Below are 16,393 nucleotides of genomic sequence, written 5' to 3'. Positions count from 1 at the left end.
CCCAGTTCCTTGTTCATAATCCTGACAGGCCAATCACACTTACCTGTGTCCTGGAATGCAAGGATTGCTGGAGGCTCTGGTTGAAGAAGAGGTTGCAGAGATAGGCAAGGAAGCCATGCTTCTGTGGAAGTGTGGCTCTTCTGATACAAAGACCTGGGCTTGTTTATATAGCAAAGTATGTATCGATTTTATTTCAGCTAGATACAGTTTTTAATAGAATTGGCAAAGTAGTGTGATTTATGTCTGACCTTTTACATTTAACAGTTGCTTGGAAACGATGCTAATTAATGAAGAGGGCCGGCCACTATTGGTGTATTTTGCACAGATGTGTGCTTTCTAAATAAAAATTGAAAGTTAACTCCTAATACTGCATGAGCTTGCTATTGGAAAGTAAGGCTCTCCTGGGGCAGACACAGTTGCTTATGGACTTAAACCTTGTCGATGGAGGGCAGTTTGGTCAGAGGTCCATTCTGTCAAAGAGGAGGCAGTTGAGACAGTGTCGGGAAGTTGCCATACAGAAGGGAAGCACCAGAAAGCATGGATACGGTTAAAGTCGCCAGCCCCACAATTCCTTGCTGCTCTCTTCACCTTGAAGCAGCCTAGATGTGAACATGGAGATTACTCGGGGCCTCCAGATGTCAGTGTCTGACCAAAGCCAGGTGCCACCAGGCAGGCTAGCTCCTTTAGAGCCACATCATCACTGGCGGCATGGCTTTTGAGTGACAGGGCCAATGACAGGAAGGCTGGATGCACCAGCCCTGGCAGAGCACTGGTCACCAGGAGAAGCACATGTGCCCCGTGGAATGCCTTCATGTGAAGATGCTAATGTAGTCCAATAGGTTGTCAGTTTTCTGTGATAAGGGAATATAGCGAACTCACCATGGTTTGGTTCCCTCATACTCTTTGAAAGACATGCTTGAAAGTGCTTGGAATATCAAGAGTGCGGTGCAATACAAGTTTTTATCCCAGTTTTTCTTGTTGGGTCTTTAGAAAGCAGTAGGCGCTGGGGTTTTTCCTGAACTGAACCTCACTCTGTTTCCTGCTTCGCACAGCAGCTATGGTTTCTCTGTCCTGCTTCCGTGGTGTCTGCCGTCACTTCTCCCATCTGCAAATGCTCAGGGGTCACAGAAAAAGAATCGAGTTAACGCTCTGAACTTCGTCCTTGAAACAGCTTGTCTGCAGATGTTTCTGGCCCCACCCCAAGACAACTTTTTAGGTGGTTAGACTTGAGTTTCCGTGAGCCTGTGTGATAGAAAAGTGGGTCACTCCAGAGGGAGAGTTAGGGCTTCCACTTGCAGCCCAGCTAGCTTTACTGTTCGCCTGAGGCCGGCCTTGTGCTCATGTATTTGATGTTTGCTTTGTCTGCTCACTGTGCGAAAACACAGGCCCACTGCCTGACATTTCTTTCAGCTTCAGACACTCCAGAGTGAGAATTCAAGCCTCAGGAAGCAGGCCACAACCAATGCCTGTCAGGTGCAGACTGGCCCTGAGTACCCAGACACTTCCAGCCACCCGTCCTTAAAGCGCCGGCCATCGGCCCGGGGCAGTAGGCCCATGTCCATGTATGAGACTGGATCAGGTCAGAAACCATACCTCCCACTGGGGGAAGCGAACCGCCCTGAGGAGAGCAGGACGAGACTTCAACCCTTCCCTGCTCATGTAAGTAGCCCCGTGGTGTGTCTGTCCCTACTGTGTGCTCTGACTGCGTGCTTCTCTTCTGACCATGTGATCTCTGGGCTCTGAGAAGTGCCGTGGGTTTGCTGAGTGGACATGACTACAAGTGCTCCCAATGTGCCATGGGCGTGCGCACAGGCTTGTGGGCTGAAATGTTTGGGCTGGGTTGGGCATTCTGGCTCTTGCTCAGCCCCGCCCCTTCAGTTCCTCTCTTTCTGTGGTGTGTTTCCCAGACAGCCTCTGTTGACAATTTTTATGTAAAGCATCCTTCCTGATTCCACAAACAAAAGCCAATTGTAAAGGTCCCCAGCCGAAATGTCTTTGTCTTCAAAATAGGCAGAGATTGGGGCTGGAGGCATGGCTCAATGGTTAGAGCACTGGCTGCTCTTGCAGAGGACCTGGGTTCATTTCCCAGCACCCACATGGCAGCTCACAACTGTCTGCAACTCCCTGTTCAGGGGATTTGACTCCCTCTTCTGGCCTCCAAGGGCACACTGCATGCACGTGCCACACAGCCATGCCAGCAGAACACTCCTGCCTAAGATGATCTTTAGGAACCCAGCAGGGTAGGCAGAGGCAGGCCCCTCTATGAACTGTAGCACTTAGGATCAAAGATGATCCATGGGCTGAGACTCTGGGCTTCAGCGCCCTGTTCACTGACCTCAGCACAGCTATTAGCATGGCTCGGTCATTTCATAAAGGTGCAGTCTAAGCAGCAAGGAAAGCAGCACTCGGGAAGCTGAAGCAGGGGGATAGCCTGGACTATATGAGGAGAGCTTATCTTCAAAAAAAATAAAAAAAGATGTAAATAATAGAAACTGCATCTACCCCACAAGTGTCAGTTCTGAAGACTGCTCTGTGACAGGTTCTCACGATCTTTGCAGTGACTCACAAATTGGTATGCAAGTTTTGTTTTCAGACATTAAAATGCTCTTTCTTCTGGATTGGTTTATTATGAAGTTGTCTGTTTTCACAGAATGCCATGAGCATACACTGCCTTCAGAGTGTCATAGTTGTTCTGAGTGTCAAAATTATTTCTTGGAAAATAGAGTTTCAAAAAAAATCCTTAGGGTAATGCAAAGTAAATGATAAAAATCTAATAAACTAGACAGGTGGTGGTGGCGCACACCTTCAATTCCAGCACTCAGGAGGCAGAGCCAGGAGGATCTCTGTGAGTTCGAGGCCAGCCTGGGCTACAGAGCGAGATCCAGGACAATTACACAGGGAAACCCTGTCTTGAAATACGAGAAGAAAAAAAAAATGTAATAAACTGATTTTAATTTTGTCAGCTTTAGAGTGGTAAAGCTGTAGTATTGTATGTAACCAGGAGTCCATTTCTCAACTTCTGTTTATTTGGTTTAATGCTTGAAGACAATATATTTGTCTTTGAACTAAGTGAAAAAGAATCTAATTTTCATATAACCGAAAACAGAACTTAGGAAAGCCCACCTTGGTAATTACAAGCGTACTTGATTTTGGAGGACGTCAGGGTGTACGGCTGTCGTGTTGTCCTGTGTCTGCAGGACTGAAGACTGGCGTGCTGGGGTGCACCAGTTTCGTCACCCACAGCACTTAGGTCTCATTGCCCCTCTTGATTGGAGAGCACGCGTCATTCATCGCAGGCTGTGCATTAACAGCAGGCGCTGCCGGTTTTGACCATACGCCGAGCATAGCTCTGATGGCTGTGCTGTCTTTTCCCTCCAGCAGAAGTGGCCTCTTGCGTGGAGAGTGGTTTCCAGCAGGCACCAAGCCTCTCAGGAGCTGTCCCAGCTGTCACTGAGCTCATGGGACTATTGTGTGATGAGCCGCAGGGTGGGAGGGGGCCGTTGGTTTATTTTGTATTTTCCCAAGCTTGTTTCTCTCTCCACTTCCAGATCGGGAGGAGTGCACTTGTGACCTCCTCTTCGTCTCTGCCTTCCTTCCCCTCCACACTTTCCTGGTCCAGGGACGAAAGCGCCCGAAGGGTTAAGTACACTCTGAATGGTCTGCCCTGGAGGAGGGGCAGTGCTCCTGGGCGCTTTGTGCTTGGGCCCTGGTCCTCCTGTCCCTGCCCCTTGCTAACTGCCCTCTGTCCTGCATGAAATGGCGGCGGCACTTTGCTCCTGGTTTCTCACAGCAGCAGCCACATGCACATCTGTCCTAGCAATTCAGCCTCCACATCGCTCCTCTCACCTGTCTAACCAAGGTCACGAATCAGCCTGCAGCGCTCACTCTCAGCATACTATCTTTTTAAACAGAACATTTAACTGGCTGCTGGTTAACTATAACAGGGCAAATCTGTCTAGGTTTTTGGAGCTGCAGTTATTTAAAGTGTTGTGTTTGGGTTGGCACGAAAGTGTCCTGACTTACTCTGTGCTGGCACCGTCATGTCTGACAAACCCAGCCCTCAGTGCTGCTGTCGCGTGTGAGGGGTGAGGTGGCCATAGGCTTAAACTGTCTGCTTGTACTGATTGGCCAGACCCTTGTGCTGGTGTGTGCCTCGCCCTCTGAAGAGTAGTACATGATCAAACCCCTCTAGGGGGTCACCTCCCCAACACCTACCTTTAAGGATGGCAGCTAGCCGGGCAGTGGTGGCGCCTGCCTTTAATCCCAGCACTCGGGAGGCAGAGGCAGGCAGATCTTTGTGAGTTCAAGGCCAGCCTGGTCTACAGAGTGAGATCCAGGAAAGGCGCAAAGCTACACAGAGAAACCCTGTCTCGGGAAAAAAAAAAAAAAGAAGAAGAAGAAGAAGAAGAAGAAAGAAAGGCAGCTAAAGGACGCAAAGGAGTTAAGTGTTATGGTCCCTGTTCCCAAAGGACCGCCATGTAGAAAGAATGCTTTCATATATACAGAGAGCATGATGACTTCCTCTGAGGAAGGCTGTGGGTAGAGCCCAAGTGGTGGAGACCTGCCCTTCAGTTCTAGCTCAGTCTGTCTGGAGCAAGGGTGAGAAGAGGGATGGAACTGGGGGCAAGAGAGTACCTCCCCCAGCAAGGCTTGGTGGGTCCCCTCCACCCCTCAGAGTGGCAGGGACCCCATCCGCTGCCAGGGTCACGTGGCTAGCCAGGTCTGAGTTTCCTTTTGAAGTGGTGACGTCCAAAGAAGTCTTGCTGTTTGGTACTTGCAGTCTTCTGAGGAGTCCTGACGGCCTACTTAGTGATTTGTTCCAATCCAGCTAGAGAACAGCAAAATAATAAGGAAATCCCCCATTTTGTTCATAATTTTGTTAATGAGAGTCAAGTAGGCCCTCCTTACCCACCATAAAATTTTGTAGTTTTTAAAATGTATGGCGTTTTTGTAGCCTTGAAAAAGACCTGTTGCTGAATGGTTTTGTGCAGTGATGGGTGAAGTCATTCAGGCTCATCCGAGCTCCTGCAGCTTTGTCGTAGGTTAGGTTTCTGTGGTCTGTCTGTGCAGAGGAAACGGCAAGTTGTTAAAGAGCTGGAGAAACAGCAGCTATAAGGTAACTTTTCTATTAACAGCTTTGAGAGCAGCACTTAACAGCCCTGGCTCTGCATGTTCACAGTAATTTTCATAAACTTAAATGCTGGCTACATTGAAATCCTGTATGCTTTTTTGACGACGGAGGAGGAGGACTTAGTGCGTAAGTAACTGACCCCGGGTGGTTGTCCTCTGCACTGGAGGAGCGCTCCCTGAGCTCTGAGCACTGAGCGGGGGTGTGGCTCACTCTTCAGAGGTCTACACAGAGCTTGGCACTTCTGATCACTGTGGGTAAGGTATTCCATTGCTGACTGTCGTCTTGACATCAGGGGAAGCAGAATCATCTGCTGTAGAGACATGGGATTGCAGGAGACAGGAGGATTACAATTTTAGGACAGACCCGGCTACACAGCAGGGCTCTGCTCAACATCCAAAATAGAAGGTGCGGAGGACATTAGTCCTGTCTTCTAGACTTTTCCTCCCACGGGAGCAGCTCTGAATGGACTGTCCAGCTGCGTGTGTGTGTGTGTGTGTGCGCGCATGTGTTTGTGTGTGTGCATATTTGTTTGAAATTAAAAAAAAAAAAAGATTAGCCAGACATTCCCAGTAAGAGGTAAGGACGGTCTTAGAGAGGTGTGGTTTTACTCTCACGAGGTTCCAAGCCAACACCTGGTCATTGACCAGATGAGTTGGAGTGGGTAAGAAAGTCGGTAGTAGATACTAGCCAGCCCTAGTGTCTTCTCAGAGGGGGAGAGGAAGTCCAGGAGGAAATGTGAAGGAACTCGGCAGACAGACAGAGAAGGCGCCCCACCTTGGAGCTGGCCAGACCACAGACCTTCTGCAGACTTCCTCAGTCAGCTTCCTCTGGCAGCCGTTCTGGAGGAGGCGGCCCCGTCTCCTGTGTCTAAGCAAAGCCTTTACAGCCGCAGCCTTCACCACACTCTCCCACCGCACCAGTTAAGTCCCCGTCGTGGGTGGCTGGAAACAGGCAATCAATCTGTAATGGGTGTAGATTTTGCATCGACTTATGCTCATTTCTAGATAAGGGGTTGTCACACACAGTAAGATGAACGCCGAGAGATGGTTTCTCCACACGCTCCAGACCAGACTCCTCCAGAGGATGTGGTCCTTGCCACATCTTGTCACACTGAGAGGCCCCGCCTCTAATAGCACTGCCTTTCCCTTGCAATGTTTTAGGCATTCCCACTTTGAATCTTCAGCCCATTTTGAACCTCCATAGTTAGACTGAATCTTTGCATCTTCAGGGGTAAATATTTTGGGAAACAAGTAGTGTGGAACTAAGAGTCATCCTGGGCTAACCCATTTGGGTCACAGGCAGCTTGTGGCTTTCTTAAAGAGGCTCATGGAAACCACCCCTGAAGGCAGTTCTTAGCAGCAGTCCCAGACTTCCCAAGCATGTGGTAATGGGGGGGTCTGCAGAAGGCTTGAGGCCCGGCTCTTGGCTCCTCTGCAGACTCTGCCTGAGGGTGAGCAGCCAGCTCTCGGTCCTTCTGGCCCTCTGGTGTTGAACCAGGTGGAGTACAGTCAGCTTCCAGCTCTGAAGGTGTGTACTCAGACACATGCCGCTGTGTTTGTTACTAACTGCGTCTCGGTCCCTCCACTGAGAACTAAGGAGAGGCTTGCGTGTGTGCCCTTGTCATGCGTGTGTCTGTTCTGGAGACGTGGACCCGGTGTTCACTCACCTTCACTGCGTTCCCACTAAAGGGCCGCTTCCTGTCCCAAGGGAGCTCTGGGTGTGAAGGTAACCTAGCCTGACAGGCGTGCCTCCCTGGGAGGACTGAGGAAGGATGGGATGCTCAAAACTAATGGGCCCCATCTCTTTTCGTAGGCATCCAGGCTGGAGAAGCAGAACAGCACCCCGGAGAGCGACTATGACAACACTCCCTATGACACTGAGCCGGATGACACAGTGTATGTGCAGGAGGGAGCCGGGGACCATGGGGCAGGGCTGTGGGGCGGGGCCGTGGGGTTGTGAGCACAGACAACGATGCCTGGGCCGCCTTCACCCCTTGCTCTGCAGACCGTCACGGTCTGAAGCTGCTTGGGTTTCCTGGTGTCTGTGTCTGTGTCTGTCTTCTGCACTCACATCACCAGCTCAGTGCCGTCCGTTTGCCCCTGTGCCAGCCTGCTGCACCCTCCTGTTTCTCAAGGAGTCGGCAGCCTGGGGTGGCTGTTTGCCCTCCCCACCTGACTTTCCTCCGTCTCTCTCCTTCGCCCTGTCTCCAGCAGCCCTAACTCCAGCCAGGACAAAGTGAAAGGCGGAGTGTGGCCGCAGTGCCGGTGACAGGCAGGCCTGGCTGTGGGTCTCCTGTTAGGCAGGAGAGGGGAACCACGGAAACAGTGCACGCTCCTCGGGCTTAGCCTTCCTAACTGTCCACAGGCCAAACCGGAAAGGACGGCAGAGGAGTGTGGTGTGGCCCGGTGACGGCTCACTGCCCGACACAGCGGAGCCCCACTTGGTCCCCAGCCCCACGCTCCCCAGCACAGAAGATGTCATCCGGAAGACTGAGCAGATCACCAAAAACATCCAGGAGCTCCTCAGAGCGGCCCAGGAGAACACACACGACAGGTACGAGCTGCAGCCGGGCCAGTGGGGTGGGTGTGCTGAGTGTGCACCCGGGCCAGCGGGGTGGGTGTGCTCTGAGTGTGCACCCGGGCCAGCGGGGGGGGGGGGGGGAGGGGGTAGGTGTGCTGAGTGTGCACCCGGCCAGCGGGGTGGGTGTGCTCTGAGTGTGCACCCGGGCCAGCGGGGTGGGTGTGCTGAGTGTGCACCCGGGCCAGCGGGGGGCGGGGGGGGGGTGCTGAGTGTGTACCCGGGCCAGCAGGGTGGGTGTGCTCTGAGTGTGCACCCAGGCCAGCAGGGCTGCTTGAGTTCTGCTCTGACTTCCGGGTGGATGGGAACGTGAACACGTGTGTGGCTCGAGTCTGGGGATGTTAGTGTGGAGTTTTGTGTTTTCATCACATTACAAAGTCATCTAGAGTAAATACATCCAGAAATAAAGCTGCAGTGTCTGGGGATAGCCCAGGGGAGGAAACCACCTCACAGCTCGAAGGCCACCACTGCTGCTAGAGTCCACCAGGGACTAGGCTTCCAGACAGGAGGCGTCCTGCGTGCACACACACGCACACACACAGGTGCCCATGGTAACGTGGCAGGAGGAGACTGCACCTTCCTGCATAGAGCAGAGTGCTCTGCAGCTTCCCCCACACCACCTGACAGTGATGAGGGATCTCACACAAGAACCACTGCCGAGTGCTCCCCGTTTGTCGGGGTGCTCTACGAGTGATTCCTTACAGTTAGAAACACTGCTGGTGTTTCAAGCTGCGCTTACACTGACCACTGGTGGCTGTCAGAAATACAGATAAATATGTACCCTGAGACTTCCGGCTTCAACGATTGCCATATCTTCTTTGCTTCAATTTAGGGGGATTTTTTTATGTAGAAATTCATCAGCACCTTTAATGACTTGCTCTCCTTTCACTTGAAGATCAGAAAAATGCTATCAAAATCATTGGCTTATGCTTCCGATTTAAAGCTAGAGTTGGCCTAGGGAATTTCCTCTTTATTACTGACTTGGTGTTCTGAGCTTTCACATGGACCTGGTGCTGGGCTAGTGACAGCCGCCACCGCCTCCTCCCCGCCTGCGTCCTCATCACATGGCTGTCACTCAGGTTTCCCTAGGCCGTCTGCACCTCCACACCTCCATCTCGCTTCTAGTTGCCTGAGTCCAGCGGGCTTCCTTCACCCCCAGCCCGGCTCTGCTGCAGCTTCATGTGCTCCTGGTCCTGTCTCTGTCCTCGGCATGGGTGTACGTACATGTGTGTGCGCGCTCACGCTCACACACACACACACACACACACACACACACACACACACTAATATAAAGTTAGAAATAGGGCTGGAGGGATAGCTCAGCCGTTAAAGGCTAGGCTCACAACCAAAAATATAAGAAATAGAGATGGCTTTTGATAGTCTTTACTCAGAAGTCAGTTTTATGGTTTTAAAAAAACAAGGAAAGATTGTTACTTGCTTGCGGCTTTGAGTCTGTGGTGATTAGGAACACCTTCATCAGGCTAAACCTACAGCAGTCCGGGCAGTGTTTCTCTGCAGAAAGTGCCTACCAACATTCTTCACCAGTGCCCATGTCCCTCCCAGGCAGCGAGGAAGTCCTGCACACATAGCCAAGGCTTGGTGGCAGTGTTGCATTCAGAACTGTCACTCAGTCCCCATCAGCTTGTGTTAGAGCAGCACATCATCCCTCCCCAGGCTGCAGACCTGACAGGTGTGCTGTAGTGAATCCCCTGCGCTCTGTCAGGGTGCCTCAGATAAGACTCCTGCTTAAAGCCGGGGTCTTGGTTCTTCCCTTTCTCTTTTTTGGTTTTTCGAGATAGGGTTTCTCAGTGTAGCTTTGGCACCTTTCTTTCCTGGAACTCACTCTGTAGCCCAGGCTGGCCTCGAACTCACAGAGATCCGCCTGTCTCTGCCTCCCAAGTGCTGGGATTAAAGGCGTGCGCCTCCACCGCCTGGCGGTTCTCCCCTTTCTCATTACGAGTCAGCTCACCATGCCTGCGTGCAAAGAGGCTTTTTACAGATGGCAATATGAAGCTGTTATCTCCTTGCTCTCGGAGCAGCCGAAGGAAAGGAGCTGTGTTCCTTCTGTGGCCAAGCAGCACATGGTGAGGTGGAGGCACTGGTGGAATTGGAGGGACTTTTTTTTTTTTTTTATCAGTCCTTTCTTCTTCACTTTCATGGAACTTGGCACGGGACCATTGCTCCTCCTCCTGGAAACCTGGAAGGTAGATAGGAGAAATAAGGGAGCAGGCTAGGCGCGTGGTTGTCTTCATCTCTGTGGCCCAGAGCACATAGTGCAAATTCGAGGCCTGGGGACTGTTACAGGGTGAACGTGTGTTCCTGAAAGAGGGGGACCTGCTTTGTAGCTGTGTGTCTGCTCTCGGGTGCACACGGCCTCAGCCCCTGCATTAACAAAGTGGAAATGGAACCTGTCTGGCCGCTGAGCACTCTTGACCTCTGAATCATTTGAGCTGCTTCTTAACGGCCTCTTCAATGTCTTACAGTTATATTCCCTGCTCGGAGAGAATCCATGTCGCCGTTACTGAGATGGCAGCCTTGTTCCCCAAAGTAAGTCACTTCCTCCCAGCTCTCTTTGAATGAGTTTCTCATCATTGCTTCCGGACCTTATGGATTGTCTTTGGTGAGGAGCGGGGTGCTGGGATGAAACCTAGGGCCCTGCGTGTACTAGGCACTCTGCTGTGGAGCTGTACAGTGACCCACAGCCTTTTTCTTACATTGTAGCACATGGCTTTAAACACATCACCTCAGAGGACTTTAAGATGTTTTTATTATGCACAAACATCAGATTTAGTGAGACGTGGATCTGGAAGTCAGGTGGCAAGGCAAGGCAATAGAGTAAAGTTTAGAATGTGCTGCCTATAAGATCATCTCCAAATGCCTTAAAACAGCACAGACTTCTAAAATTCTTCCGAAATGTAAGCATTTCCTCACTGCTTAGGCCCTTGTTGGCGAAGCTGGTAACGTTTAAAACACAACTCCGAGTGCTCTCGGGCGGGCTTCCTCCTTGCTGCCGGGGTCTGCCCTGCAGCCCACAGCCTACCGCTGTCCTCTTCGTTTTAGAAACCCAAGTCTGACACGGTGAGGACTTCCCTCCGGTTACTGACGTCCAGTGCCTACCGGCTCCAGTCGGAGTGCAGAAAGGCCCTCCCGGGAGACGCAAGCTTGCCCACAGATGTGCAGTTGGTCACACAGCAGGTCATCCAGTGTGCCTATGACATCGCCAAGGCCGCCAAACAGCTGGTCACAATCACCACCAAAGAGAACAACAACTGAGCTGTGAGGCGCGGCCCTGTTTTCTAGGCTTCTGGAAGTCCGGCTTCGGTGTAGACCTGAACTCTTCAGATTTTTATAGAAACGTTAATGATGATTTGAAACTTTTAAAAGAAAACTCAGTATTATTTTTGCATGTTTTCTAACAGACTTCTGACTGTAACTTACCGTTGCCTTACCTGTGCCTGTCTGCAGCTTCGTTCCTGTTGTGTTCCTGTCACCAGGTGCTTAGATCATGACCAGATGTGTTTCAAGTCTCTGTGCAGAGTTTGCTAAAACTCTTCCATCCCTTACAACTCTCTGCCCATGGCTGAAACTATAACTGATATTTTTAGTAAAACCTTTTCTTAAGAGAGTTGGATTTTTAAAAAATGACTTCTGTTCCTTCCAAGCATCGTGCAATAAGTAGATTGTCCATCCTGCCGTAGACTCCCAGAGCTCGGGGTATCTCCAGGCGCGTGTGGAGAGCAGGGTCCTTGCCTCTTCTAAAGAGAGCGCATCTCTTAGGAGAGACAAGGAAATGACCCATATCTAACTTTTATATCATGTTAAGTGTGTGTTATTTAATATTTTTATCTTGATTTTCTATCTATAAAGATTTTACCATCAGCTGATGTCTCCATAATGTCCAAATAGTAGTTATGAATCCCCCCTCTACATCGGGTTCCAGTGGGCCACATTCAGAGCATGAGCAGCACCCACTGTCAGGGACCTACCTTCCCCCCAGCCTGACGTTCACTGAGAACTTACTGCAAAGAGAACCACGGCTCTTGCACTGGGCGGACACCACAGTGCCCTTCATTCTGTGACCCCTCACAGCTTCCCGTGACTCCTGCTCTGGAAGGGTTTCTTCCCAGGTAAGACATGGCCTCGGTTTCTTCCCTTCACCTCGCTGCTACTTAGAGATGAGGTAGTTCTCAGCATGCTCCAGCTGACTGCCGCTCTCCCATGGCTCTGCAAGGGAGGAGGTTGACACCCAGACCACAGCAGCACTGGGGTTCACATTACCTCAGGCTCTTTCTTCATGCCCCAGCCCATCTGTCCCAGCTTACCCCATCTGTTTCGTATGGGTGGAACTCAGGCCCTGACCTGAGAGCACAGGCAGTGTATGGCTGTGAAGGCAGCCATGTGTCCAGCAGGGCAGAGGGCAGCGGGGGAGCCCCGCCCGGCCTGCAAGGACAGCGGCTCCTCTCCCTCTCCCTCCTCTCCTGTTGCTGTGGAGAAACAGACTTGAAGTTGCTAAAGTTTTGGTTTTTCCAAATACCAGAAATTTGGGTCATTTTATGCCATTTTTCTAGTTAGAAATGTGGGTAGTCAATCCAGACATGCCCACTGAACAGGCGGAAGTGACCTGTAGCCTCTAGGCTGCCTCTCACAGCCTCTGCTGGGGTCTGTAAACTGTAACATGAGGGCTGGCTTTTTGTATGTTTGTTTTTGTTTTTGTTTTTTTCGAGACAGGGTTTCTCTGTGTAGTTCTGGTGCCTGTCCTAAATCTGGCTCTGTAGACCAGGCTGGCCTCGAACTCACAGAGATCTGCCGGCTCTGCCTCCCGAGGAGGGCTGGCTTTACTGGCCACCAGAAGCAGCCTCTGAGCCAACCCTGGAAGGCAGCGATCACCTGCCATGAGGTCACTGCCGGTCTCCTCCCGTGTGCTCTGTGGGAATGACCAAGGTGCAGGTTTCCTCCCGGAAACAGCACCGCCAGTCAGGTTCTCCAGGTCAGGTTGCCTACATTGTGTGCATGGGAAAGGGCCAGCACTCCAGAAACTCTGCCCACTTATCTGTCCATAAAACCCTAAATGCCACATGGCTGCTGGATGCCCAGGAGCGCCTTTCCCAAAGGGGTCTGCTAGCTTGAGCTCAGGCATTGACTTTGACAAGCTTTTCTGCATGCTTCAAGGACTCTGCTGCCCTTCCTGGCAGGCTCTGCGGAGCGGGTTCCAATCCTAAGCTGGTTCCCATGATCCCCGGGGAGGACAGGCCTCTGTTGGAAGCTTCTTGGAAGAGAATTTTTCGTTAGAGGCAAGGACCTGCCCCAGAGGACACTGTCTGTAGAAAATTAAAGAACACAGGGCCAGTACAGCGTTTCCAACTGCTCTCAAAAACACCAGAGTTCAGTCAGTCTTGAGTGCTCCTCAGGCCGAAGCTTCCAGGTGGAGGCCAAGGAAACAGCAGGAGGTGCCCCACACAGCCCCTCGTGAAACCTGGGGTCAGAACATTCTGCTCCCATAGGCAAATGCATCCTGTCTCAACGCTTGTCCTGGCCGGTTTTGCTTGTGGGTCCCATCGCCTTGCGCAAGTCAGCCCTGCGTCCAATCCAGCTGTTCTGTCCCTTCTTCCCCGTTCTTCCTGCCTGCCTGCGTACCCCACTTCCCAGGACCGAGAGGATGAAGGTCCTGTTGGTGAGCAGGCCCCGCCCCAAGCTCCATTTGCAGAAGGCACCGTGGTCTCGGCATGACGGTTCTTACTTGCCAAAGACTCGAGTCCAGGGTTGCACACAGTCGGGACTATAATCACACAGCGTGGGGTGCTCCCCTGCCTCCAGCGAGTCCTCCACAGCTCCCGGGAGCCTCTTGTAGTCAGTCTCCTTTCCTTCCTTGTGCTAGTTGAATATGACCCGTGCTCTTACAAAACAGAATGCTGCACAGACAGAAGGAGACGCATGTCACGCCCGGTGTTTACCTGCGTCACTCCTTCGCCTGCACCGGCCCCCGTTGTCATTAAACATCCGGTTCCTGACGTCGCTGTCCCCTCATGTAAAACCGTTGTTCTGGACATTGTCCCTGCCAGTTATGCAATAAACAGTCTCCTCAAGTTCCTGTGGTCACTTTGCTCTCCTCCAGCTGCTGGACGTCTCCAGACACTGGGTAGGGGTGGGGAGGCCCTCACGCCACTGTATCTCTGAGGAGGGGTGGTTTGAGTCTCCCCACCTTGGGGCGCCCAGCTTAGCCTTCTCTTTCCTGTGTTTAGCATGCAGCCTGTGTGTTTTATATTTGAGGCAGGGTCTCAATCTGTAGCTCAGGCATTCCTTGAGCAGTCATCCTCCTGCCTCGGCTTCCTGAACACTGGAACTACAGACATATGCCATCATGCCCACCCTGGTGCACTTGGCCCTTTATGTCTAGGTCATCCCAAGCCAGCCTAACTCACATGGCCTCACCCCTTCCCAGCAGGCAGTCAGGTCACAGAAGGAGTTCGTGCTGAAGGGCCTCACCCCTTCCCAGCAGTCTTCACTTCCAGCTGCGTGGGGGCCGTGTGCTTGGGTCTGTCGGGGCCACCCAGTCTTCTGGAGAAGTAACTTGGTACTTCCGGTAAATGAAGCCTCAGAAAGGCAGGACGTTACTCCCTGCTAGGGAGGACATCTAGGGAGAGCCCACAGTCCACAGGTCACACCCAACAGCTCACCCCCAGAGTGCTTCCGGGGCCAGGTTCCCAAGAAGCCCTGTGGAATTGCTGAGCCATACGAGGCTGGCCTGGCTGTGTGGGTGCCCCTGGGGCTGTTGCTGCTGCCCGTCTGTACCGCGCCGGACGACATTGCTGTAGATGCTCGCAGGTCTGTGCACACACAGCACTCCTCTTGATCATGACATGATCCCAGCTGCTGTTGACGATCGACCGTGACTATTAGCACTGCTCAGTTCTTTACGTGGGTGACCTCTTCCAAGTACTGGTGAGATAACTCAGCCGTAAAGGCACTTGCCTCCAAGCCTGATAAGCTGAGTTTGAACCCAGAACCCAGAACATGGTCGAGAACACCAGCTTCCTTGAATTGTCCTCCAAAGCCATGAATGCCCCAGGGCGTGTCCACACCCACAGACACGCACAGGATAGATGGCCACTTCAGTCTTCAGCAACCTATGGAGGAAGATGTGTTTCCTTCCATTTGACAGAAGAAACCCGCACACAAGGCGGGGCGCTCCCGCCTGGGGATGGTGAGGGGCCTGACAGTCCATCCAATGAGGCATCTTTGAGAATGTGGCAAAGCAGACTGGAGCTCTGGAAGCCTCGAAGCCCCACTGCCAGGTCGCCATGAAGACTGCTCAGCTTGTGACCCAAAGCCTGGGGTCTCCCCAGCAGGGGCTGTGCTGAGCGTCTCAGGCCCTCCTCGCACCTGGACTGTCCGGTGTCGACTGCTGAGCTTCGGCCATGCCTCAGCACTGTGTGAACATGCCCTCCGTCTGTAGGCCAAGCACAGGCCACCTCACACAGGCACCCAAGGGACCTGTCTGCCTCCCAGCAGGCCAGGAGTGGGAGGTTGTCCAGGAGCAAGTCCAGAGGGCGCCCACCTCTGCCCTCTGACCATGGCGCGCTCTCCACGCTTCAGCCCATACAATCCTTGCACCTGCTTTCCACTTACAGGGCATCGGCCATGAAGCAGGTCTCCAAGAGAGGCAGCCATGACCTCGGCTCTGCACACCGGGCTCCTGCTCCCCACCCCACACCCCCCACAGCTTCCTCTCTTCCCAGGTTCCCAAACGGTTCACTCACTCAGAACTTAGTCCAATTTGTCTCCCAAATGGGGCATCTCTCCAGTGACTCCAGAGCCCCGGCCTACAAAACCCCCTCTTCCCAACACCTCCCCTCCCTGGAGTCATCCTCCCTTCCTGTCTGCCCTCTCTCGGGTCCACTTCGGTCAGCCTCTCCTTCAAAAGCCCAGGCTGACACTCACCTAGCCTTGGCTTCTGTTTGCTAGCCCTGGCTACTTGTGTTTGCTAGCCTTGGCTACTTGTGTTTGCTAGCCTTGGCTTCTACTGTTTGCTAGCCTTGGCTTCTTCTCTTTGCTAGCCTTGGCTTCTCTTTGCTAGCCTTGGCTTCTCTTTGCTAGCCTTGGCTTCTCTTTGCCTACTCTAAGCTCCATCTCATGCCCAGAACACCTAGAGATGGGCACATTTTGAACCTGCAGTTTGACCTGTCCATCCAGAACCCTGCTTCGGTACTCCTCCAGTACGGTCTACAGTCCCCCACGCCCACCGTGCCAGGGTCTCTCTATCTTGCAGCCAGTTATCCAACACCCGGGAACTAGGAATTGAAACCTCCCCATTCTGCAGATGAGGAGCCTGAGGCTCAGACCTTCCAACACAGGTAGTCATGGAGCAGCCCAGAGTACAAGGCCTGTGCTCTGAACCCAGGCGAATGGACATCCCGTATAGACAGCAGGCCTGTCTTTATATAAAAGGAGGAGGCCAGGAGGGGGTCCAGACTGGCTCCCCCCCCCCCCCAGTCTGTTTTGTCTGCCAGTGCCACATTTTCCCCACGGGTTTCTCATCGGTTCTGGTTGTTGGACACCGAGGCATCCCTTACCTTCTGCTGTTAGACACCGGTCTCAGTGAAGCCACTGCCCAGTTCACCAGCAGGAATGGTCTGAGGACCACAGGTTCCACGGGCATGTTGACAGGAGATGAGGAGAGGAGAAGCC

The 16,393-nt window shown here is 52.5% G+C and overlaps 1 protein-coding gene across 16 annotated transcripts in view; it reads left to right on the top strand.

Moving 5' to 3' along the window:
* Git2 (GIT ArfGAP 2) overlaps positions 1–13,791 on the top strand; it is a 49,211-nt gene extending 35,420 nt beyond the window's left edge. For 7 of the 16 annotated variants that reach the window (XM_028854802.2, XM_028854796.2, XM_028854795.2 and 4 more), the window contains 6 exons: positions 1,411–1,659; positions 3,549–3,638; positions 6,944–7,026; positions 7,496–7,684; positions 10,192–10,255; positions 10,769–13,791. In XM_028854802.2, the coding sequence (XP_028710635.1) occupies positions 1,411–1,659; positions 3,549–3,638; positions 6,944–7,026; positions 7,496–7,684; positions 10,192–10,255; positions 10,769–10,981 (888 nt within the window). In that variant the 3' untranslated portion in view covers positions 10,982–13,791. The remainder of the gene's footprint in view (positions 1–1,410; positions 1,660–3,548; positions 3,639–6,943; positions 7,027–7,495; positions 7,685–10,191; positions 10,256–10,768) is intronic. The other 9 variants (XM_028854806.2, XM_028854800.2, XM_028854805.2 and 6 more) reach the window with 2 other exon arrangements.
* Positions 13,792–16,393: the final 2,602 nt, after the last annotated feature.

The sequence above is a fragment of the Peromyscus leucopus genome, chromosome 23, assembly GCF_004664715.2.
Source record: "Peromyscus leucopus breed LL Stock chromosome 23, UCI_PerLeu_2.1, whole genome shotgun sequence".
NCBI classification, from domain to species: Eukaryota; Metazoa; Chordata; class Mammalia; order Rodentia; family Cricetidae; genus Peromyscus; species Peromyscus leucopus.
Note: the sequence above shows the minus strand (reverse complement) of the source record. Positions and strands in the feature narration are given on the sequence as shown.